General features: G+C 43.8%; 2 protein-coding genes across 2 annotated transcripts; one reads left to right on the forward strand and one right to left on the reverse strand.

Annotated features, from left to right (window-relative positions):
• The first annotated feature begins 2,778 nt into the window (after positions 1-2,778).
• Positions 2,779-15,625, forward strand: LOC125752045 (sorting nexin-1-like). Its single transcript, XM_049031583.1, has 15 exons — positions 2,779-2,964; positions 5,844-5,973; positions 6,308-6,423; positions 6,535-6,601; positions 7,188-7,231; positions 7,422-7,563; positions 7,686-7,764; positions 8,538-8,613; positions 10,004-10,117; positions 10,239-10,332; positions 10,969-11,174; positions 11,462-11,605; positions 12,204-12,284; positions 12,371-12,442; positions 13,651-15,625. The coding sequence occupies exons 1-15, from the start codon at positions 2,848-2,850 to the stop codon at positions 13,699-13,701; spliced, it is 1,533 nt and encodes a 510-aa protein (XP_048887540.1). The 5' UTR covers positions 2,779-2,847; the 3' UTR covers positions 13,702-15,625.
• A 531-nt stretch (positions 15,626-16,156) lies between these two features.
• LOC125752048 (peptidyl-prolyl cis-trans isomerase B-like) lies at positions 16,157-18,026 on the reverse strand. Its single transcript, XM_049031587.1, has 5 exons — positions 17,784-18,026; positions 17,111-17,224; positions 16,916-17,009; positions 16,623-16,807; positions 16,157-16,503 (listed from the first exon to the last, which is right to left on the reverse strand). The coding sequence occupies exons 1-5, from the start codon at positions 17,916-17,918 to the stop codon at positions 16,381-16,383; spliced, it is 651 nt and encodes a 216-aa protein (XP_048887544.1). The 5' UTR covers positions 17,919-18,026; the 3' UTR covers positions 16,157-16,380.
• Positions 18,027-25,719: the final 7,693 nt, after the last annotated feature.

Here is a 25,719-nt window from a genome sequence, read left to right on the forward strand (position 1 = left end):
GAAGAGGGAACCTGACAGAGTCGTGCTCTTCTCTGCTGCTTTCTGCCACCTAAACAAGCCCAATTAAGTTATTTAAATTCAAGAATTCTGCTGATTCAACTTCAACCTTAAATGTCACCATTCTGGTTTTGTTTTTAGGCAAATACATTGGTACATTGCTGTAAATACAAATACATTGCTGTAAATTACACAGAAATTTTCATGTTGATGAAAATGTTCTCCACACAGTTCTATCTCCATGGATTCTCAATACAGAATCTAACACTCTGAATACAGGAGCTATTGGATATAGCAGCTATCACTCTGAATATAGAAACTAACACTACTCTAAATATGATGTGATCTACTTAGATTTCCAGTAGGCCTTTGATGTTGTCCCCCAGAAACAGCTCCTGCTTAAGCTCAAAGCACCAGGGATTTTAGGAACTGTAGGAGTTTGGATCGAAAACTGGTTAACAGACAGGAAGTTATTCCTGTGTTCATACCGGGGAACCACTGGGTTCAACTAGCGGCACAGAGGCTGCAGCGGGACCTTGGTTTAACTGCTGACTGGGCTGATACCTGGCAGATGAAATTCAATGTAGACAAATGTAAGGTAATTCATGCAGGGAGCAGAAGTATAATGTACAGATATTTTATTGCTTTCACTGAAATAAAGGTAGCTGATTAGAGAAGGACCTCAGTGTGTATGTTGACGCTTCCATGTCCCACTCTGGCCAGTGTGGGGAAGCAATAAAAAAGGCCAATAGGATGTTGGGTTACATCTCTAGGTGTGTGGAGTTTAAGTCAAGGGAGGTGATGCTACGATTATATAATTCCTTGGTTTGACCCCACCTAGAATATTCTGTGCAGGTTCGCTCATTAATTATTAGTTTGGACCCCCCCCACATTTAATATAAAATATTAGTTTTATGCCAGTGTGTCCCCCCCACATTCAAAATGCCTCTGACGCCCCTGGGTTCAGTGACCTTATATAAAAAAGGACATTGTTGCCTTGGAAAAGGTTCAACGTAGGGCTACAAGAATGATTCCTGGTCTTAGAGGAGAGGTTAGGGACGTGAATCTGTTCAGTCTCAAGCAAAGGAGACTAAGGGGGGACATGATCCAGGTATATAAGATAATAACAGGTCGGATGCTGTTCAACCAAATAGTTACTTCAATATTAGTTCAAATTCAAGAATTTGTGGCCATAGGTGGAAATTAGCAGGAGAACATTTTACACTAGATTTGAGAAAACACTTCTTTACATAGCGTGTAGTTAGAGTATGGAATAGTCTTCCTGTTAGTGTCGTGCAACTCGCTTCTAGCGGGTTTACCACTGAGCGCCATCTGTCCCCTCCAACTGATTCAGAATGCAGCTGCTCGTCTTGTTTTCAACCTTCCCAAGTTCTCCCACACCACTCCTTTGCTGCGCTCCCTCCACTGGCTTCCTGTAGCTGCCCGCATCAGATTCAAAACACTGATGCTCGCATACAAAGCCAAAAATTGTCTGGCACCATCCTACCTAAAAGACCTCATCACACTCCGCACTGCACCACGATCTCTCCGATCCTCCAGCACTGCTCGACTGGTCCCACCACCCCTCAAGGCACAAGAAAGACACACATCTCGGCTCTTCTCTGTCCTGGCACCTAGTTGGTGGAATGAACTCCCCCTAGATGTCCGAACAGCTAAATCCTTGAATGTCTTCAAGCGACGACTCAAAACATTCCTTTTTCAGAAATACCTGACGTAGTACTTCTGTATTCTTACTCGGCTCTTTTTCTGGTGTGAGACAGCTGGCACTTGTGTGTAGGGCAGGGATAGCTGGAAAACAAGCAGGGCAGTGGGGCCCGAGGACCGACTTTGAGAACCACTGGTGTAGTGCAAGATAAAACCCTGGGTTCGTTTAAATCAGAGACAGACAAGATTTTAACAAATTTAAGCTATTAGTTGAGTTCTCCCCAACTACCGAATGTAACACTCTGAATACAGAAGCTTAACAGGACTCTGAACGCACGTTTATATAGAAATGAGGGATCAACAAATATTAGCATTATTATATTGAAATTAAGATTTCAGAAAAAAACTACATATATACAAAACATATCTATATTTGCTGAACTGCTGTGGAACCTTTGGAAGTTTTTGGATTTCAGCATGAATGGCTCATAGAATGTGACCTGATCTACATGAAGTTGTACTTATAATGTACTTATAATGTTTAAATAAAACACTGAGAAGGAGAGAAGTCACAGTGCTATACTTCTGTTTGGTGTATCTGTCTGACCATGGACTGATGGATGTCTTTAAAAATTATTAGTCCTATCCCTTTGTAACGCTTCTCAGTCTCCTGAGCTTAAACAGTTCTTCGTCCGGGGTCCTCTGAAATCTCATTTGATTGCGCCATATTACACAGAAAATTGCTTCGTTTATTAACACAGCAGAGCAACTCAAACCCCCACCAGAACTAACTGACACCCCATGAATCCCAATTACCATCTTTTCATCAATGACCTTGAATGCTTAACAACGTAACAATGCTTAATAACTTTAACTCTCTCTCTCTCGCTATATATATATATATATATATATATATATATATATATATATATATATATATTAGAGATATAATTTGCTAAGGCAGACCTACAACAATTCAGAATATAGACCAAACGATAATAAACATTATTGTTATTATTATTGCTGTTGTTGTTTTGTTGCTGTTGTTCTGTTCCTGTTGTTCAGCTATGCGTTCACGCGTAAATACGGCTCCGTGCGCATGACGCACCGGGCTCCAGCCTCACCGGCAGATGTCGGTATGTTTATTAATCCCCGGCGTTTCCGTTCCGGCCGCTCGGCGTAAAGATGGCGGCCGGCTCTCAGCGAGGTCTCGCTCCATCCGCCGGCCGCGCAGACCGCCGACAGCACCCCGGCACTGCTGGCGACGACAGCGACGACGGAGAGGATATCTTCGCCTATGCCGTAAGCAGCGCACCTTCCTCCGCCCCCGATGGCGCTAAGAAGGCAGCGGCGTACGTGCGGAGTCCCCGCATGGGAGCGCGTTAGGGAGGCAGCCTACCAGCTGGGCTCGCCGGGCCCGATAGTGCGGGATTTACCTTCGGTTCGCTGATGCTGGACAGGCGCCGCGGCGACTCCTTTCGGGTTCGGGGAGTAGGAGGTAGAATCGCGCTGTGCAGCTGCGGTGCTGCGGAGCCCGAAGGTGGCACAAAACAAACGGCTAGTCAACTGACTGCCGGCTAACCGTATGGTATAATGAGGTATTTCTCCGCGAATTAGCTTTTATTGCTATATATCTTACCGACAGATCCACGACTTTTTTGCAGATCATGCCGGTATCGGCAGACATTTGTAGCCCTGTAGGATCAGTGAATCATATATTAAGACCGTGCCTTTACACTACTTGTTGAAATGCTTCTATTAATTGATGATTGTCTATATATATATATATATATATATATATATATATACTGAGACCCTTGCACGCCTTCTGTATGCTGTCAGCTAATGCTCATTAAACGATAACAAGACATTAATGACAACAGAATCAGTAACACTAAGCAAATAAGATTTATATCACAAAATAAATGTTTTTGAGTGACAACAAAAATGAGTGACAAGTAACCAACAAACTGACCAGCAGTTTTTAATACTGCTTTCATAATCAGCAGCCGTTGAGTAGCCTTATGCTGACATATAGAATATGTTCTTAAAATGCTCAGTTTCTGTGCCAGAAGGGAGGAGTGTGCAGGGTATCAGGACTCCTGGTGATGTAGCCAGTCTTTCTGAGGCAGCGTATGGTGAAGACGGCCTCGCCTGAAGGCAGATTCGTGCTGCTGTTGCTTTGCACAGTCCTCACAGTCCCATTGAGGCGTTTCCATAGAACAGTGTCATGAACCTTATGAGGTTGGATTCCATCATGCATCAGCTGCAGTTGGTGAAAGCTAGTGGTAACTGGATCTTCCTCGGCTGGCTGAGGAAGAAGATATTGGTGAACTGCCTTACTGCATCTGTAATAGTGACTTGGAAGAGCTCAGTGGTGAAAGGAAGCGCAGTCTGCCTCCTGTTTCCTGAGGCAGTGATGAGCAGCTCCTTGTTGTTGCTGACATTAACGGCGAGCTTGCTGTGCTGAGGACACTGTCAGGAGTCTAGCTTCCTCCCTGCAGGCCACCTCATCATCTCATCACTGCCCACAATAATGGCAATGGCAATGATAATGGTATTTAGAGAGAGAACTTTTCCATAAAAACACCAGTTGGTCACTGCAGGCTTTCTGCAGGAGTCCTGAAACTCTATCTAAAGAGAGAGAGAGAGAGAGGGAAAAAAAGCTGTGGTCATTAGATGCTATTGAGGCTTCGATGGGTGTAGCTTTGTTAACGTCAAAATTATCACAAAAAAGCAATCGGGTCCCTTGAGAGAGAGGCTACACTGGACAGCACTGCACCCATTCTGGATTGTAGTCTGCGAGGTTGTGCATGCTGTGTTGCATTTGATGTTTCGTGAGTGCTGTACTGTGCTTCCAGAAGCTTCCTAAATTCTGTTTTTACCTGTGTTTTGCTTGCATTCCTTTATGCTCATGTATTCAATGAATTTCAGTTTAAATTTATTAGGTTTTTTTTCAGTTCCACCTTCATGATGGTAAATTTCAGATGTTGGACAGAAAATGGTGGCAGCGGTGGCCTAATGGTTAGGGAAGTCTGTCTGTGTTTGAAAGGTTGCTGGTTTGAATCCCCGACCAACAAGGTACGACTAAGGTACCCTGAGCAAGGTGCCGCCCCCACACACTGCTACCCAGGCGCTGAATTAGCTGCCCCCTGCTATGTCACGATGTCACATATGGGTTAAATGCAGAGGACGCATTTCACTGTATGCTGTGGTGTGTCAACAATGACAATTAATCACTTTCACTATTAAGTGCTTCTACACTAATCTTTCAAAATTCCTAAATCTATGTTTGTTGGAGACATAAACTCTGTTGTAGGCATCAGTTTGACATCTTCCGATAATCCAGAATGTTCCTGGACACTCAGTGTTCTCTTAGGATGAGGGGGCATGTGGGACTGCAGGGAAATGACTCAGGACACACCAGCTTTCTGGTGCTCTATGCATGAACTGGCTTTTGTAGGATGTCAGACGTGTAGTCTGCCTTGCTGATTGTGCTTAAAGACTACAAGGAGGACTGGTAAGAGGTCTGGATATTTTACACATCTGCACATACCGGGGGATGGGGGGGGTGGTGCAGGAGAGATTTTTTTGAAGTGGGGGGTAACAAACAATAAGCAAAAGGTCTTATATTCTGAGTTTACCCAGCCATGCTTGATGAGTCATTGTGCATGATTTGAGCTTATGGCTTAATACACTAAACATCTTAACTGACACTGGCCAACATACATACTTACTTTGCTGTCTGGTATAGAGTGTGTGTGCACGCGTGTCTGTGTGCACGTGTGTGTGTGCGTGCTCCCCCTTTGGGTCTGGTCCCTCCCAAGGCTTCTTCCTTCTACAGAGTTCTTCCTTGCCTTGGATGCCTCTTGCTTGCTCAATGGGGGCTTTAGGGCAGGACAATGTGAAGCGCTTTGAGTCACTTTGATGTGAAAATGCACAATGCAAACAAAATTGAATTGAATTGAATAAGTGGGGGGGGGTAACTGGCATCTAGGGCCCTACATACCAAACATACTTTGCATATGTGCTGGGCAGTATATGTACCATGTGACCAACCCCCCCCGAAAACAGGCTGAATTAGGTCACAGCGATGTGATACTGCGATTACTCACACTAGGTAATACTGACATCGTTAATTTATAAAAGGTCTTACGCAGAATGGCTCTCTCTTTGCGCAGAGTAATCCTATACAGAATAAGTCAAGGACCCTGGCACACAACAGTCTATTCAGTGGAGCACCGATGACCAGCAGTGCTAAACTCAAGTCTAATGGTATCACTGCAGATCAGGATGAAGACTTATTTTCAGGTATGTTATTTCTTGTCAGATTATATCTTATTTATTATGTCATGTAATGGCATTAAAAGTCAATGTGCTATAAAATATGTCACCATAATTAATTGTACAATAATACTTATCTAGGCCCTTTAGCCTAATATTTTTTTACCTTTAATTCATTATGCCTTTAATATTGCTAGGGATTATTTAAAAATTAATGTATTATTTCAGTTTATATCTGTTGAGTGTTTGTACTAGAGATATTGCTTTATCACTCTGCTTGTGCTTCGAATGTCTTTCTTAAGTCTGCTCTCATATAGACTTGTTTTATTACGTGTCCATTCACATTGCTCTGTCTTTTCAGACTCTACCGTGGAGGTGTCCTTGGACAGCCCCCGGAACAACAGGAGAAACTTCGCCTCACTGCCCCCTGCATCTGCCGTCGCCACATCGAAAAACGGCCGTGAGGCCGTGGAGGAGGTACGGCCCGGAATCCTGACTCCTGAAAGCGTGTTTGATGCAGTGGTGCGTGCGTGTGAACCGGAGGCATGCTGTGAATGTGTGACTCGGCTCCCTTTCCGTTTGATGCAGCTAGAATGGGAGGAAGAGGAGGACAAGTTTGAGCTGAATATTGGAGTCACCAACCCAGAGAAAGTCGGTAAGCTGTTGTTTGTAATATGTTTTCGTTTGAATTGTTTTAATACAGACGCTCCTCGCTTTATGATGGTCCGATTTACAATATTTTACATTTGGTGCAATGCCGACGCACATTTGGTATTCATCAGCCTGAACTGTGATCTGTTCCCAGGTTAGCATCCAGCCAGACGCCGTAGCGATCTCTGTAGCGATCGCGAGCGTAAACATCTCACACAACATATCATACAATGTTAAGTTTAGTGTTTAAACAGATTCCATTCTGCTAAAAGCCCAAGTGTGCAAGATCATGTTAAGTCATATATGTCTTTCAACGTACGATGGATTTATCAGAAAAGAACTTTTTGGTAAGTCTTCTGTACATGAGATGTTGCCTCTGAGAAGCCAGGCTGTGGTCGATACACAGAGGCTTTGTTCTTCCACGAAACGCCAACGTACAGAGAGCAAACGCTTTTAAAATGCATCCCTGCCATTTTTCCTGTTTCTGTTTACTGCTGTCAGCCACCACACTGCACTTGCATGGAAATTAGAATTTGTTTCATTCCATTTCAAATACAAGGTGCAGGACTGACCTTATTTCCTGTTTGTAGGTGACGGCATGACTGCTTATATGGCCTACAGAGTCTCCACACAGGTGCTGCTTGCAGGAACCGCACAGATGAAATCCAGCCGACTTGGATTTTTAAATTCCTTAATCTACTTTAGTGTCATTCTTTGGGGAATAAGTCTATGCTTTAATGAAAATGCCATTTTCAATAAAACTCAATTAAATGGTGATGACCCAAGGCCTGTCTCTTACTGTTCCTGTTGCTGTTTTTACCCAGACCACATTGCCGGTCTTCAAGAACAGGATGTTTACGGTGAAGAGGAGGTTCAGTGATTTCCTGGGACTGTACCAAAAACTGTCTCTGAAACACTCGCAGAATGGCTACATTGTTCCCCCACCACCGGAGAAAAGCATCCTGGGTAAAGGGCTGCTCCTTCGCATCACGCAATGCGCCGTTCCTTGCGATCATAACCACCTAGCTGTGGAGTGCAGATCAGACCCTAAACCAGCCGTGACTCCCTGGTACCGTGTTGTTTCACAGGAATGACCAAAGTAAAAGTAGGCAAGGAGGACCAGTCATCGGCCGAGTTTGTGGAGAGGAGGAGAGCGGCTCTGGAAAGGTGGGGGACACGGTCGCCTTCATGTCACTGAGCACTGCACACCACAGAGACTCCTTGTGTAGTACTTGGCGTCACATCACTGAGCACTGCACACCACAGAGACTCCTTGTGTAGTACATGGCATCACATCACTGAGCACTGCACACCACAAACTCAGTATGTAGTACATGCCTTCACATCACTGAGCACTGCGCTCCACAGAATCTGTGTACAGTGCATACCTTCATATCACTGAGCACTGCGCTCCACAGAATCTGTGTGCCGTGCATACCTTCATATCACTGAGCACTGCGCTCCACAGAATCTGTGTGCAGTGCATACCTTCATATCATTGAGCACTGCGCTCCACAGAATCTGTGTGCAGTGCATACCTTCATATCACTGAGCACTGCACACTACAAACTCAGTATGTAGTACATGCCTTCATATCACTGAGCACTGCGCTCCACAAACTCAGTATGTAGTACATGCCTTCATATCACTGAGCACTGCGCTCCACAGAATCTGTGTGCAGTGCATACCTTCATATCACTGAGCACTGCGCACCACAAACTCAGTATGTAGTACATGCCTTCATATCACTGAGCACTGCGCTCCACAGAATCTGTGCAGTGCATACCTTCATATCACTGAGCACTGCACTCAACAAACTCAGTATGTAGTACATGCATTCATATCACTGAGCACTGAACACAGGCTCATCCAACAATATCACTTTTTAAATACTGCCAATAAGATTGTTCCTAGGTTCTTAGTGTTTTTTTTTTCTGTAGGTATCTCCAGAGGTTGGTTTCTTATCCATACATTTTACAAGATGCTGATCTCCAAGAATTCTTGGAGAAAGATGAGGTGGGGTCCCCTATTTTTCTGGCTTTGGGTTTGGAGGCCAGTTAACTGGTGCCCTTAATCACCAAGACAACTTCCTTGTGTGGAAATGCACTACATGGACAAAATTACTGGGGCACCTGCCCATTACTCCCACGAGGACTTTTATGATGTGCCATTCTAAATCTATAGGCGTCAATATGGAGTCGCCACCCCCTTTGCAGTTATAACAGCTGCCACTCTCCTGGGGAGGCTTTCCACAGGATTTAGGGGTGTGTCTGTGGGACTTTTTAGATATTCACCCAGAAGGGCATTTGTGAGGGCAGGCACCGATGGACATGAAGGCCTGGCTCATCTAGTTCATCCCAAAAGTTCGATGGGGCTGAGGTCAGGGCTCTGTGCTGGTCAGTCAAGTTCTTCCACACCAAACTCACCCAGCCATGTCTTTATGGTCTTTGTTTTGTTCGCTGGGGCACAGTCATGCTGTAACAGAAAAGGGCCTTCCTCAAACAGTACCCACAAAGTTGGAAGTATTGAATTGTCGAAAATGTAGCATTGAGTTACCTTCACTGGAACTAAGGAGCCTAGCCAAATCCCTGACAAACAACCCCATACCATTATCCCTCCTCCACCCAACTTTACAGTTGGCATAATGCAGTCAGGCGTTCTCCTGGCATCCATAAAACTCACTCATTCATCAGACTGCCTGACAGAGAAGCGCAATTCGTCACTCCACAGAACATGGTTCCACTGCTCCTTCTACTACCTGCTGTTGACCACTTCATCCGACACTTGGCATTGCTCTGAGTGAAGTGAGGCTTACATGCAGCCACTTGGCCATGGAAGCCCATTCCATGAAGCTCCCGGTGCATAGTATTTGTGCTGGAGTTAATGCCAGAGGAGGTTTGGAACTCTGCAGTTGTTGAATCGACAGAATATTGGTGACTTCTCCACACTATGCGCCTCAGCACTCGGTGACCCCACTCTGTTACTTCATGTGGTCTGGTCAGCCACTTTGTGGCTGAGTTTCTGTTATTCCTAAGCACTTCCACTTTGCAATAATTCCACTTACAGTTGGCATTCCATGACAGTACGACAGTTATTCACTGACTCTTCAGAACAACCCATTATTTCACAAATGTTTGCAAACCTGACTGCATGGCTGGGTGCTTCATTTCATACACCAGTGGCAATGGGTCTGAATGAAACGCCAGAATTCACTGCTTAAGAGGTGTGTCCCAATACTTTTGTCCATACAGTGTATGTCCCTTTACAGGCACTTTAAATACTGGCAGTTTTCTGCTAAATTTAGTGTTTTATCATGTTAGGTTTATCTTTTCTTGATACTGTACTTTCCGTGGCACATCGCTGTCGGTTTTGTGCGTGCCCCATTCACATTGTTCTTGCGTTTCAGTTACCCAGAGCTGTGAGCACACAGGCCCTAAGTGGGCCTGGCTTCAAGAAGATGATCAACAGGGCAACGGACGCTGTCAACAAGATCACCGTCAAGAAGGACAAGTCGCATGCTGTATGTGCTCGTCCCTTCGCCGGCACAGTCCACTGATGGCTGTGTTTTTGCTTCCTGGTTCTAACTGTGCTGCTTTCTGTTGGTTTCTGTCTGTTCTCTATTCACACCTCACCTCTCTCAGTGGTTTGAGGAGAAGCTCCTGGAGATGGACAATGAGGACCAGCAGCTGAAGAGGCTCCATGCCGCTGTGGACTCGCTGGTCATGCACAGGAAGGGTAAGCCCAAATCATAGGCCCCTTCAGATCCAGTGAGTGCCAGGGTTTACTCCCAGCCCTAAGGCAGGCTACACTGCAGTGGCTTCTCAAATATCACATGAGCTACCAAAGACAACACTCACGCTGAACAATAGATGTTGAAGGTCATGCTGACGCACACAGAAATAATTTACCCAGAATAATCTCTGGAACATGGGCAACAGTGTTTTTGCCTTTGAACAGAAAAATTGTACAATGTCTCTCGTAAAAAATCTTTGGCAGTGGCCCACTTCCTCAGATGAGTGACGTCTCTCTCCGAGCCTCATATCATTAGATATTTCACTGGGTTAGAGCAGTATTTCCCAGTCCTTTTTCTGGAAGCCTACTGTGTATATTGGTATTTGCTCCAGCTCAGTCATTAGGGCAATTAAATAGATCAGTTCATCTGAGTTATGAAGCAGACCCTGATGAGCACGCCCTCTTAAAAAAATTTGAATAAGTGTAGATGATTATCTAATCGGGCAAAACATGACGTGGCAGATAAGGGGCCTCCAGGTGCAGCTTTAGAAAATGGTGGGGTGGAAGCAATATGGACTGATTCCGTTTAGCTTGGAGATGGTCAGCAGTGGTCACGGGCCTCACGTCTTTCTCCACCAGAGCTGTCCGCAAATACAGGGGTGTTCGCCAAGAGCCTGGCCTTGCTGGGCAGCTTGGAGGACAGCACAGCTCTGTCGCGTGCCCTGGTCCAGCTTGCGGAGGTGGAGGACAGGATGGAGCAGCTGCAGCAGGAGCAAGCGACCAGGGACTTCTACACCTTTGCAGAGCTACTGGCCGACTACATCCGCCTGTTAGCAGCCGTCCGGGTACAAGGAAGTCCTACCTCTTCCCCTAGCAAATCACACCACATACATCTTACTATTTATGCTGTGTAATTTGGATATAATGCTTAAGGACTCGGTGGACCTCAAACTACCTCACATTTATGAATATTTGCAAATATAATGGCTTGATTCATTCTTGAAAGTTCTTCAGACACTTTTTAAGAGACAACCCTTATGGCATTAACCACCACACCACTAGGTGGCAGTAATGAAGTGTTGGTAGTGCACTAGCTGCCATGATGAGCTGAAGAAGAAGCTGTGTTCTGCAGGGCTCTTTTGACCAGCGTGTGAAAGCCTGGCAGCGGTGGCAGGACAGCCAGAGCATTCTGCAGAAAAAGCGGGAGAATGAAGCCAGGCTGCTGTGGTCCAGCAAACCGGACAAGTTGCAACAGGCCAAGGATGAGATCGCTGAGGTATTTCACAGTGCGCGCGGCATTATATGTACCTCTCAGCGCATGGGCGGGCGGCGTTATGTACCTCTCAGCGCATGGGCGGGCGGCGTTATGTACCTCTCAGCGCATGGGCGGGCGGCGTTATGTACCTCTCAGCGCATGGGCGGGCGGCGTTATGTACCTCTCGGCGCGGGCGGACGGGCGGTGTTATGTACCTCTCGGCGTGGGGGGACGGGCGGCGTTATGTACCTCTCGGCGCGGGCGGCGTTATGTACCTCTCGGCGCGGGCGGCGTTATGTACCTCTCGGCGCGGGCGGCGTTATGTACCTCTCGGCGCGGGCGGCGTTATGTACCTCTCGGCGCGGGCGGCGTTATGTACCTCTCGGCGCGCGGGCGGGCCGCGTTATGTACCTCTCGGGCTCTAATCTAATAGCATGATGGAAAGTATATGTGACAATGTGAACAGTGAGGAATGTTGCTATATTTCTCATTCACGTGTTCGCCGTAAGAATCTGCCATAAATATTCTATGAATAGGATTCCTAGTTCAGGACTGTACACAAGTACATGCTACTTCATGCTGCTCAAAATCATGTCCTTTCATTTGTCGTGTCGTTAAGTGGGAGGCCAGAGTGAACCACTACGGGAAAGACTTTGAGAGGATTTCTGCGACTGTTCGCAAAGAGGTACTCAGGTTTGAGGTATGCAGGTTATATTCAGAGCTCGTTCACACATTGGGCAGAATGCTGAAGGTGAGTTTCTAATGGTTGCCTTTTGTTGTCCACAGAGGGAAAAGGCCAGAGACTACAAAGCCCACATTATAAAATACTTGGAGTCTCTCCTACAATCACAGCAGCAGGTAAATTGTTTTTCCAGTTCTGTAGATCTGAATTAATGTCACTTTGAATGTTTGTTTATTAAAATGTTGATACTCATGGGTCTATAAATAAAATTAGATTTTCAATCATCGGACATCGGCTGCCATGACAGGGAAAAACACCCCTGCCTTTTTGAAAATTAAAAGAAAAGGTGTGGTATACAGGTTTGATTAGTCTGTATATGGCTGAGTTAGTATTTGATAGTAGCACTTGCTTGAATTACACTGCCAGGTCGTGGCCCAGCTACCTGCCAAAATAGCAAATGTGAGTTTGGAGAAGCTTGTCCACAAGGCTGGTGACGGTCAGTCAGGCTTTAGAGGGTTGCAGGATTTCCCCCTCATTTACTCCGGTAGTTTTTAACTGCATTTAGCTACTCTGGGCCACTCTTCGTGTTGTCCTTCAGACATTATACTGCTGCTTTAAAGTAAAATTTTCCCAGTTATGGACAGAGCAGAAAGCGTTCTTCACAAATCTGTCCGTATTTGGTCCTTCTGTCGTCCTTTCTGTTCTGAAGTTCTCCAGGGCCTGAGGAAGGGAAACATCCCCACAGAACTCGACTGTCTCAGCAATGTTATATAAACCCTTTCCACGCAACAACAGTGCTGTGGTGCAAAGCAGAGGGCAGGTCATTCCTTACTGTCATCCTCCTGTAGAGCCCTGATTTGTGCAGAGCTTGTGGTGTCATTGTATCGCTCACTCTACAAAAAGAAATGTGACCATTCTTTACCAAAGAGACCACAGCGTCCTCGGTGGTCCCTGTCTTCTGGTCCTGCCATCCAGTATGGTGCTCCAGTCTATCAAGGCACGGTCTGAGTACCTTGTGTGTTTCACATTTGACCGACCATGAATCCACATTTTAAAGCCTTTGAAATCTTCAAGAGACACAGAATAGAGATCTCATATCTTCTTTCAAAAATTACTGAAAAGACCCGTTGAAAGTTCACTGTTTTTAAAGGTTCCTTTACTTTAATCATTAAAGTTGAACACTGGTAGAGATTAGCTTCTTGCCCATCGGGAAGGCAATTGGTTGTATTTTTGGCCACCATGTGCAAATTATTGTAACAAAATCTGAAATGTTTCTAAGGAATCAAATATATTGCAACACTCAGCACTATAGTTTATTACATTTCAGTTTTTGTTGTAGCTGAAATATCAGCCAGGGACATTAACAGATCTGTTCCAATTCTAGGTGGTGAAATACTGGGAGGCATTTCTACCGGAAGCAAAATCAATTGCATGATGGGAAGCGCAGAGCTGGAGTGAAAGAGGCTGCCTTTTTGTACATGTCACCTCTTGCCTATAAACCAAATAAAAAGAACCAGGGTTTACCAAAAGAAATGCAATGTGATAAGTTTCATAATCGACAACCAGCTCTTCAATTTTTCTAAAATATTGATTATATATTTTTTCATTCAACTTCCATCTGTTTTTAAATAGCTTTTTTTTGTTGGAGGTAGTCCATATGTGAACCATACATTTTTATTTTAACCACCGTATGTTAAAGTAGCATTGTCTGTGAAGACTATTTATTAATACTATTCTACGTTTACAACACTTCACTGGAAGAATCACGTGTCAGTAGCCTGTGTGGTTTAGCCTGTGCGGTTAGCCTGTGCAGTTTAGCCTGTGCGGTTAGCCTGTGCAGTTTAGCCTGTGCGGTTAGCCTAATCTGGCAGAACCAGCAGCAGGACACTTGACTCCCTGGTTCATTAGCTGTTGGTTAGGCTGGCCAGTCGCTGTGAGGAATCAGAGGCGTATAAGCAGTCTGTCTGAGCTTTGGCCTATGAGAAAGTAGGTCATTAAGACGACAGGATTAGGTCATTCCAGGATTAGGTCATTCCAGGATTAGGTCATTCCAGGATTAGGTCATTCCAGGATTAGGTCATTCCAGGATTGCCTTTGGTTGCTCCTAAAAGTTAACGGTCTTTTGCGGTAGCATGGTATAGAGGTAGTGCAGCTAGATCTTTTTAGATGGTCTGCTGTGTCCCTGTATATGCAGCCAGCTGTACGCCCTAGCTCTGGTACAGTGGGTGATGGTCGGTACCCTAGTGAATAGACAGCAGAAGGGGAGGGCGGGCTCAGCGCTGGCAGCTGAAACTCAAACTCTCCATGGATTAGCAGGGATTTGCTAGCTTCTTGTTCAGGGTCCAGGAAATTCTGAATTTTACAAGTAGGTTGCAATGAAATAATCTGTGGTTCTATTCTAAATGAACATGCATTGGTATAGCACTGACATGCGCAAACTTGAACAAACACTAAATGACTTATGATCGTTTATGTCATACCTAGTAGGGATAATGTTATTTATTTTACAATGTGACTAAACCCCTGTAATTCCTATCACTACCTAAAAATGACAAAACTGGAAACAATTGACTACTCATTTTAGGATATGGTGACCAGGACATGACCTTTTAAATTGTAAGTAAAAGGAACATCCGGATGTCTTTTGTAGCTGCTAATCCAATCCGTAGCAGCCTCTTCACCCTATACTCTTAAGATACTAGTTTGAGTGGGAGTTCAGCATGACAAGTTGTAGTCAGTACTCACACCTGAGGCTGAGATTACAGCTCAGTGTACTATAACTTTTGAACATTTCACTTTCATATTGCAGAAAAGGCATCAGCTCAGTGATTTTTTTTTTTATTATTGTAGTTAAGCAGTTTGCTTTTACCACTGGAAGATACAGGAGGTTGTTTTTGTTTGCTGGTCTGGCAGAGATCTTTGGATGAAGTGTTTGCTGATCTATCATTGGTCTTTGGATGCCATTCTCTTGTCTTTTCCTTCTGTTATTCCAGCAAGGAGCCATTTTTGGTGCATTCCAACCTTTTATTTTTGAATGCAATGCTTCGGTTTCACATAGTTTTGTGGCTATGTTGCGTATGACCTATAAGCATCCCACAGTGATGTTGTGAAATGTTAAATGTGACTTCAAAATATGAAACTATTCCAATTGCCACAGTTGAAAAAGTTTTTTTTTAAGGAAGGTGACGTCGCTCCTTTCAAATCTATAGCCTTTGGGTGGTAAGTGGAAGAGACAAATGTTACCTTGTAGTTCTGATCCTTAGTGTGCTGTGGCATCTTCACGTCTCTTTAGGATAGAGAGTTGATGTATTTCTCTTTCATTTAACGAGATCTCAAAAATAAAGCTTTTCTCTCTTTGACATGTTGGTCAGGTTTCTTCAAAGCATTTTTCCATATTGCAGTTTTTGTGGAGAACCTTAAATTTGTTCTTTTGATCTATGCACAAATACTTTATGAATATACTTTAAAACAGACTACTACTGTACCATGTGAATTAATGTTTTAAAGCTGTGCTCTAGATAAAAAGATCTAATGACATAACTGAGCGTGTATTGTAAGTTTTTCCAATCTTAAAGCATTTGTGGGTAGGATTTTTTTTTTTATCCACAGGAGGGCATTGAAGAGCTGACATCGCTGCTCTTACCCGTCTTATCAATAGGAATATGCTTAAGGAAGTCTGCAGGATTGTTTGGACAAGGGGACTATGCCTTAGACAGCACTCTGAATAAAGAGTTAACCTAAGTATTAATAGGCAGTTCTTTGTCTCAAACGATGCTTAAATTGTGCTGATTTGAATCTTTGAAGGAAATGTAGATGCATGGTACATTTCAATTGTATGTCAAGAATTCTGTTGAATAGTTCAGGTGATTAAATGCTTTTAAATAAGGAAAAACAAAGAAACTCCTTTATTGGTATTGGTTCAGTAAAAAGACTATTTCTGGGAGTGTGCCCATAATCACTGCTGCAGTGAACAATGCAGAGCCAAACACTAACAGCCTTTCTGTGGAGAACACTGACTGAATCGTGGTTCCCTGGGCACATGGTGACTGTGACCAGGTGGCTTCTGGTTATTAGTCCAGGACCCAAATGGCCAGGCCCATGTCGCCATATCAATCTATTCCTTTGCGACAACAAATGGTTTTTCAACTTCTATCCTGCCAGAATCATGAATAGTCACATCTTTAACAGGCCTGTCCCTCTCATCTGTCGCTGTCGCCTCGATTTTTCTTACAACATCCTGTAGAAAGAAGTGAACAGTTAACATGGGTTACAGTTTGTGTGAAAATGATCCATCCTGCCCAACCAGTTGTTTGCAGGTAAGTGTTATGCAGGAACTGAACTGGGATCAGTGCGTACCATGCCCTCCAGGATTTTGCCGAAGACAACATGCTTCCCATCGAGCCAAGACGTCTGGATGGTCGTGATGAAGAACTGGGACCCATTTGTATCCTTCCCAGCATTGGCCATACTCAACCACCCTGGGCCATAATGTTTCAGTTTGAAGTTTTCATCAGGAAAACGGCCTCCAAAGATGCTCTTTCCTTTAGAAAGATTGAACAGCTGAGTCATTAAAAAGACTAAGCATCTGTTTGAGACCCAAGACAGCAATATATTATGCAGATACATATACAAATAGACTCGACACCAACCTCCAGTGCCATCTCCTCTAGTGAAATCCCCGCCTTGAATCATGAAGTTCTTGATTACACGATGGAACTTGCTGCCTTTGTAACCAAATCCTTTCTGTTGAAAAATTTAGTGGATGAGTTTTATTTTCCCTATTTCTGTATTTTAACAACTATTGTACATTTTGTAAATGCAGCATGTGCGGTCTGTGTGAATACCTCTCCAGTTGACAAAGCAACAAAGTTTTCAACTGTTTTAGGTACAGTTTTGCCAAACAAGCCAATAACAATTCGGCCTGTGTCCTCATCTCCGATTCTAATGTCGAAGTAAACCTAGAAGAAATAGAAATGCATTGAAAAGTAACGTGAAAATCATCATATTAAATGTCCAAGACTCACATTTGATTACGTTTTGGTACCTTGATCCTCAAACATTAGAAGAACTTCAGAAGTGTTTTCTGTTGTTATTTGCACATTTATCTGGATCCAGATATACTGTAACATCGGAGTATGGAATTTAATGCGATGTTTCCGCACAGCAATCAGTTGCTAAAATCAATAAAAGCAGTATTACGGCAACAAGCGAGCCGCGTTCGGCATCACGGCGGCCGGTGAGCCGCTAACGACGAGCTCGGCATCACGGCGGCCGGCGAGACGCGTTCGGCATCACGGCGGCCGGCGAGCCGCTAACGACGCGCTCGGCATCACGGCGGCCGGCGAGCCGCTAACGACGCGCTCGGCATCACGGCGGCCGGCGAGCCGCTAACAGTCGTGCAGCATAACGACAGGCAGTGAATTGTTGTTATTAAGCGTTAAGGCTGCATTCAGCGTTGCGGAAGCTCCCGTCCTAGTCAGCTGGCTCATGGGATCGCCGAGCCTCAGTCAGTCCTACCTTCGTCGTGACTTTCGGGCCTTTCTTTTTCTCGTCGGCTTCTGACCTGCTGGGGAAAAGCAGGAACATCGCCGAACCGACGATGGCTGCTACAGCAAAGCCCAGCTTCATCCTTCTGTCGCAGAGCCGAACCATGGACAGAGAAGAGGCACGACCGCCGCGAAGACGCGGAGGTGCTACGGGCTTCGGGGAAGAACGGGGAGGGACCGAGAACGACCGACGGAAAGCCTGTTTACAGCCTGCGGGCCGTGCAGCAGATCACAGCCTTCAAGTCGACATTAGATTATTGGTAACATTTTATTTGACAAGTAATATAGTATTACTTATATATTAATTAACCACAAACTAAGTCTTAGTTAAATACTGATTATGTTAAGTTGTTATTAATGAATAGTTACGCATGTTTTATACCAAGCAGTTACTGTATAATAAGTGTATTTGTTACTATATCTGTTAATTCTGTAAATCTTTGTGAACTACTGAAGGAACAACTAATGAATAACAGTGAGTGAAATGCTGATCTCATGTTCATCATAAATAAATCGTGATGCATCTTTTCTTCCAATTAGTTACTGTATTTACCATATTTGTAGTTACCATATCTGTTAATTTTGTAAATCCATGTGAAAATGAATTATTAATAACAAGTGAAATACCGATGTCATGCTTGTTCATCATTAATGAATCGTGACGCATCTTTCATCTCAGGTAGCGACTACATTTGTTCATGATTTGTACTAAAGTAGTAACTGAGTTAATACTAAGTATTTGTGTCCCGACAAGAATTATTTAAAAATTGTGGTAAAACTTTTACTTGAGACATGCAGTTAAGCACAAGCAAGTTAAGATACCATTCTAATAATCTGTGAATCTGCAAGCATTTAAATATTTAAATAATGATAATATATTTTATTTATAGAGCGCTTTTCAAGGTACTCAAAGACGCTTTACATAGAAATTGGAGATACAATAAAGTTAAAACATACATTAAAAACACTTACATAAAATGTAAAAGTTTAAAGCTAAACGTATCGAAAATGTAAATAGGAAGACAGCAGAAATAAGAACAAATGAATGACCCAGATGAACACAAGCATGTGCGTCAGAGAACCGTGGTTAGAGGTTATAAGCAGATTTGAAGAGATGGGTTTTGCGAAGAGACTTGAAAGTTGCCAGGTCTTTACATTGTTTGATGGGTTGTGGCAGAGAATTCCAGAGGGAAGGGGCGGCTACAGAGAAGGTTCGGTCACCCCAGGTTCGGAGCTTTGTCCTGACAGGAGGATGTACTAGGCTGGCATTGGTGGAGCGAAGGTTACGAGAAGGAATGTGGTGGTGGAGTAGTTACGAGAGGTAGGAGGGGGCTTGGTTATGGAGAGCTTTGAAGGTGAGGAGAAGAATTTTGAACTGTATACGATGGGAAATAGGAAGCCAGCGGAGGTTTTGGAGGACAGGAGTGATATGATCTCACAATCGGGAGTGTCTGAGAAGTCGTGCTGCAGAATTTTGCATCTATTGTAATTTATTAAGCAGTTTGGAGGGTAAGTCATAAAGGATGCTGTTGCAGTAGTCGAGGAGGGATGTGATGAAGGCATGAATTAAGATTTCAGCAGCAGAAAAGGAAAGTGATGGGCGGAGGCGAGCCATGTTTTTTAAATGTAAAAAAGCAGATTTGGTGATGTTCTTAATGTGGGTTACAAAGGACAAGTTGCGGTCAAAAGTGACTCAGAGGTTCTGGACATGAGGAGAGGGGGTCAGGTTGGAGTGATCGAGAGAGAGGTGGAAGTTTTGTGTGAGCTCAGTGAGGGATTTGGGTCCAATGATTATCATGTCAGACTTCTTATAGTTTAATTGAAGAAAGTTGACTTGCATCCAGGCTTTTATCTCTGCAAGACAGTTGGTGAGAGTAGAGTCTCCCCCAAAATCAAACAGATTTTGTGGTGATGTAAATCTGAACATCGTCTGCATAAGAATAGAAGCGGAGGTTGTGGCAACGAATGATGTTTCCAAGAGGAAGGATGTAAATGATAAAAAGAAGAGCCCCCAGCACAGGGCCTTGGGGGTGCCCTGGGACAAGGATGGCAGATTTACAATTCGCATCATCAACATGACAGTTAAAACCACAAAGGAGGAGAACAGATGGCGACGAGGCACAAAGCTGGGTTAGGAAAGCGGAGAAGTCGTGAAGAATGAGGGGTTGAGTTTGGGCAGGCAGTAGATAAGTGCAATAGTCAATGGGGTTGGACCAGACAATTTTAAGGCAAGGCATTCAAATGAATTTGCAGTAGGGAAGGGAATCGGTAGTGTTTTTATGCCCTTTGCAAATGACTGCTACACCACCACACTTTTCAAGGCGGGGTTTGTCGATGTAGTTGAAGCCAGCCGGCGTGCTTTGGTTAAGCTCAAGATAATCCAAGGGTTTGCGCCAGGTCTCAGTTAGACAGAGGAAGTCCAAGTTGGTGTCAATGATGAATTCATTTAGAATTACGCTTTTGTTATTGAGAGAGCGGGTATTCAGCAGAGCCAGTTTCAGATGCTGTTGCGGCTGGAGAGCTAGCAGCTGGTGACCTAGCAGCAGAAGAGCTGGAGCGATTGCAACTGGAGAGCTGGAGAGCTCATGGCCGGAGAGCTGGAGCGATTGCACCTGGAGAGCCGGAGAGCTAGCGGCCGGAGAGCTGGTAAGCTAGCAGCCGGACAGCCGGGGTGTTTGCAACAGGAGAGCGGGGAAGCTGGAGAGCTAGCAGCCAGAGAGCTGGTGGGCTAGCAGCCGGAGTGTTTGCAACCGGAGGGCCGGGGAGCTGGACAGCTAGCGGCCCTATAAATGGGGTCATTTTCAAAATTAAATTCTCCAAATTAAAACTATGATTTGACACAGTTGCAATAAAGTGGGGACCATTCCGTAGCAATACAAGGAGCAAGATGACTGCCTGCTGGTTGAGCTTTTTCCGTCAGGTGTTAAATCTTCAAAAGACCCATCCATCCACCCATCCATATATTTTCTGTCCTATTCAGGTTCGCTACGGGCAAGGCAGGGAATAACCGGGTGGGGCGCCAAGCTGCGCATCTGAAAGAAATTTTAGTGCAGAACAGAAACACATTTGATTTAAAAATGAGTATTTCACTTAAAATATTTTATTTAAGTACATCTAACACAATCTACATTGTGTTATTATTGTTATTATTATTATTTAGACATACAGACTAAATGACATGAGAAATATGCTTAAAAGATCAGAGAACGATAAGATATTTGCAAAATATACAAATTACAATTAAGAATGTCATGCTTCACAACACAGTAGCCCTGTCAATACTTAAGACTCAACACCACACCTAAGAGCCTGCCCAGAACATTCGACTTTGCAATAATCAATTACAAATTATACGTACCAAGCCTCCCACATGCATGTTTTGTTAATTTAAATGAAAAACGTGTAATCAGAGTTAGTTGTAAATGAAATCAAACGGTTTCTCCCAATATAGCGCTAAAGTTGCAGCTGCACTCCGGTGATCAGGCACTACTTAGGCAGCCCCTAAGGGGCCTGCTCGGGTCCTTTACACTAAACCCCGGAACTGAAGACAAACAGAAAACAGCGAGGCGCAAACACTGAAATCCCGTCACGTCAGTAAAACTGGGGATCAATTTTGAGCAATTTTTTTGTTGATTTCAATTTTTAAGCTTATTTAGAGTAAAATAGGTATGTTGATTCTGAGTGCAGTTAGTTTTCAATCACGTCAGGTTTTTTCTCTACCGCTTATATTAGTGCGATTACTGTAGCGTGGATTTGTGTAGGCTATTCATTTACACGCAAGACAGTGTGGTCAGAGGTTGTGCGCGCTCTACGTAGCGAATAAGCAAAATCTATTTTTCTACTTACACACGTATTTCCTTTGTTTCAGATCAGGTGTGGCTCTGCTGTTTCTCGGCGTAAGTGCCTAAACAACCCTGATTCATTTTGTCTGTGGCAGTTTCACCATTGCCAGTCAAAAGGCGAACATCAGCACATTTGTAGAGCAAGCCTATTTGGCATATTTCAAAGTTAAACGTGGTGATCAAGATAAGTCTTAGGGCCCTAATAGGGTGTGCAAGCAGTGTGTTGAGGGTTTACGGATGTTGACAAAGGGAACACGTGATAAGATGCCATTTGGTATACCCATGGTTTGGCGAGAGCTCGGAGATAATTTCAGTGACTGTTACTTTAGTATAGTGAAAACTTCAGGATGTAACAAGAAAAATAAATGTAACATAGAGTATCCTAGTCCAGTGATTTTCAACCAGTGTGCCGTGAGAGATGTAAGCTGTACCCTATGGGTCAGTCCATGCCAAATCAACCAGGGGCTCCATGGGCATCATTCCTGATTTCGATGAAAACTTGGTATTTTGATCCTTATAGAGAACACTGAAAATTCCCCAGGTTTTTATTGAAAAATTCTGATGCGGTCCAAAGTTATGGCCCTTTCAGATTTGGGTGCCACGCCCCTTTTTTGCACTCGCGAATCGCGCATATAATTTGTAAGGGTTTTCAGGACACCATATCTTCATTTCTGAGCATGCTAGAGAGCTGAAAATTGCTCTCTTGGCCTACTTCTCCCTGCTCTTTCAGAATCTGGCATTAAAATTAAGCTCAGGGGAAGCACTTCAAAGTTACGGACCTGCACAAATCTGTTTTTGGTTCAAACTCAGACACTTTATTCGGATTCTGACCCCAAGCTGTGGGGTCACCACCACACCTACATCCAATATTCTTCTATATTTTGTTATTTGAGGAAAAGACAGTAAGCAGATGCAAATTCATTCTAAATAACCATTTATTCTTTGATATATTGCCATCTGAAAATGGTCACAGGTGAGAATTCCCCTACAGGACCCCCTACTTCGGGGGTGTGGTTGACTGTGTAGATAGTTAGTGATGGGAATGAAATTTATACAGTTGAAAGAAGCATATCTGAACTATTAATGCTGAAAATATAACTATCTCAACTCAACTCCTTCAGCATATAGTATTCCAGTTAAAAACTGAGCATTTGGCATGCATCATGTCCTCCTTCACCATGGCAATATTTTTGGGTCAGTCCCAATTGGCCCTTCGGTTTATCTTTGTGAAGAATATACAGACATAAAGAGAGTCATTGAGTTGTTACAATATCACCAACACAACTGGGTCATCTGTGTAGACCTTAAAGTGGTATGCTTCCTTCTTGGTCAGCAACACATATACACCAAGTATCCCTGTTATCTGTGCATGTGGGACAGCTGAGATTGTGAGAGGCATTGGGTGGAAAGGAATTGGCTCCCAAGATCTGCCCTAAAACCAGGCGATCCAAACATTCTTCGTGAGCCTCTTGTTGATAGAAAGAATATTATATTCCTGCCTCTGTAGATGAAACTGGGTCTGCTAAAGCAGGTCGTTAAAGCTTTGCTAACTGAAGGAGTCTGTTTCAAGTACCTCATTCTGGCATTTCCTAGCCTGTCATTTGATGGTCCACATATTCGGCAGCTCATCCAAGATGAGCATTTCATCAGGACAATATCAGAAATCTAAAAGAATGGTTGGTTATCATTCAAAGCCTTTATCAAAGATTTTCTTGGAAACACAAGCAAATAACTAAACAGAAATTGTCCAGAATCTCTTGAAGAGCTACAAAATGCTTGGTTGCAATATGAGCATCAAGGTGCATTTCCTGCATAGAGATTTTTCTAACTTCCCGGAAAACCTTGGTGCAGTCAGTGATGAGCAAGGTGAATGATTCCACCGAGATTAGAAGGTCATGGAAGGACGGAATCAGGGTAGATGGGATATACATATGATGGCTGACTATTGTTGGAGCATCCAGTGGGATTGTCCTAACACTGAAAACTCCAGGAAAAGCTATAAGTGTGAATTTTTACCTTACCCGTGTACCTGATTAATTTTGAAATGTTTTACTGTAAAAAATGTCAGAGTAACAATAAATCTTTTGTATGAACAAAAGAAATTAAAATAAACAGTACATTCAAGTTATTTAATTATTTTTTCATTGTATGTAAAATTTGTATGTTTTTTTGACAAAAATGGAGGTGATAGCAAAAATCTGGGGTCATTTCTGGATTCACCACACAAAAATTAGTCAAAAACAAGTGTGAGGTCTAACTCAACAAAAAACGTGTCCCCAGTGTAATAAGTAAAAACAAAATTATCATTCAGTGTTTATGGAGGTAAAAATGAAAGCTGATAAAGTGAATTAGACGCATGTGTGCAAACCACGATTTTAACAGCTGTCTGGAAGGATGGAAGATTTCCTTAGAGTGAAACAGCATTTAGCTCTGCCCGCATTCAGTGACGGGGTAGGCCATTACAATGTGTAATCGCAAACTAACCACTAATCAACTAGCTATTTCCTTCTCCAGACAAGTCAGAGTTTCAAGCACAAAATGTCGGAAAACATGTGCTAACATTTTCTGCATAATGTCAAAGCAGGCACAATGTGACACCTTTATAGTAATATTATGCTGGGAATCCTTGCATATCGAAGCATAAATGTCTACATTCAATTTTAGAGGTAGAATAGCTATAATAATTTGTTATATTTTAGATAGCAAAATGGAAGGTGAAAACATGATTTCAGCGGAATGAATGACAGGGGACAGCACCATCGTCTGTCTTATAGCAATGACGATGAGATGGCCTACAGGGGGGAGGTCAGGCACCTGGAAGGGTGGTGTTGGGACAACAGCCTCACCCTCAACATCAGCAAATATCAAGGAGCTGATCTTGGACTTCTGCAAGCAGGTGACTCTCCACAGTCCCATCTACGTCGGAGAGGACGCTGTGGAGTGGGTCACCATCACCCATGACCTTAAATGGTCACACCACATTGCAGCTGTGACAGGAAGGCTCAGCAACACCTCTACTTCCTGAGGAGACTGAAGAAGGCCAGGATGTCTTGCACAGCCCTGACCAGCTTCTATGGGTACGCTGTGGAGTCCATCCTCACAGGATACATCACACCCTGGTATGACAGCTGTTCAACACAGTACTGAAAGATGCTGCAGAGGGTGATTAAGAGAGCACAGAGGATCGTGGGCACACAGCTTCCAGTGATCCAAGACATAGTCACTGCTCAAGAAAGCAAGCCATAGCACAGGGTACTTCAGGCAGCCAGCACTTCCGCTCTGCCCCCTCCTCCTCCCTGGCAAGCGCCAAAAGACATCAGATTCAGAGACAGTTTCTTTCCCACTGCAGTAAGACTGCTAAATAGCCAGTGATGTTACCATTATCTCACATGCACACATATATGCTGTAAATGAGCAGCATGCTGGTGGCTGAGTAGGTAGTGCTGTTGCATTGCATCTCTAGGGTTGGGGATTGAAATCCTGCCTCTGATTTTTGTATATTTTCTCTGCGCTGGATGGTTTTCTTCCCACTATCCAAAGATATGCACTTAAGCCAGTTGGCATCTCTACATTTCCCATGGTGCGTGTGTGTGTGTGTGTGAGTATGCGTGTGCCCTGCAATCGGGACTGGCATCCCAGCCTAGTGCTCTATTTTGACTGGGATAGCCCCTCCCCCAACATCCTGGGATAGCCCCTCCCCCATCATCCTGACCAGGCATTTTTAATCATAGACGGAGCCTTGCCAAAGCCTCACAAACACATACAGTTAATATATAAGGCTGATATATACGGTAGCGTAAACCTCCAACAGCAAGCCGAGCTTTTTCATAACAGTAACATGCACTGGAATAATGATAGCAAAGCCAAATTATCTGAGACCGTTAGTTAAAATGCTTCTGTTTTCCATTCTTTTCTAATTTATTATGAAATTGATTATTACAAATGATACTGTCAGCATATCAGTTAAATGTTGAATCTTTAAAAATGCACATGAATTTCAGAATGTTTGAATATTTGGTATGTTCCCGTTTTGACTTGAGTGCACTCAAGTTGGCGTAGACTCCA

This window comes from Brienomyrus brachyistius, chromosome 11 (assembly GCF_023856365.1).
Source record: "Brienomyrus brachyistius isolate T26 chromosome 11, BBRACH_0.4, whole genome shotgun sequence".
In the NCBI taxonomy this organism is placed as follows: Eukaryota; Metazoa; Chordata; class Actinopteri; order Osteoglossiformes; family Mormyridae; genus Brienomyrus; species Brienomyrus brachyistius.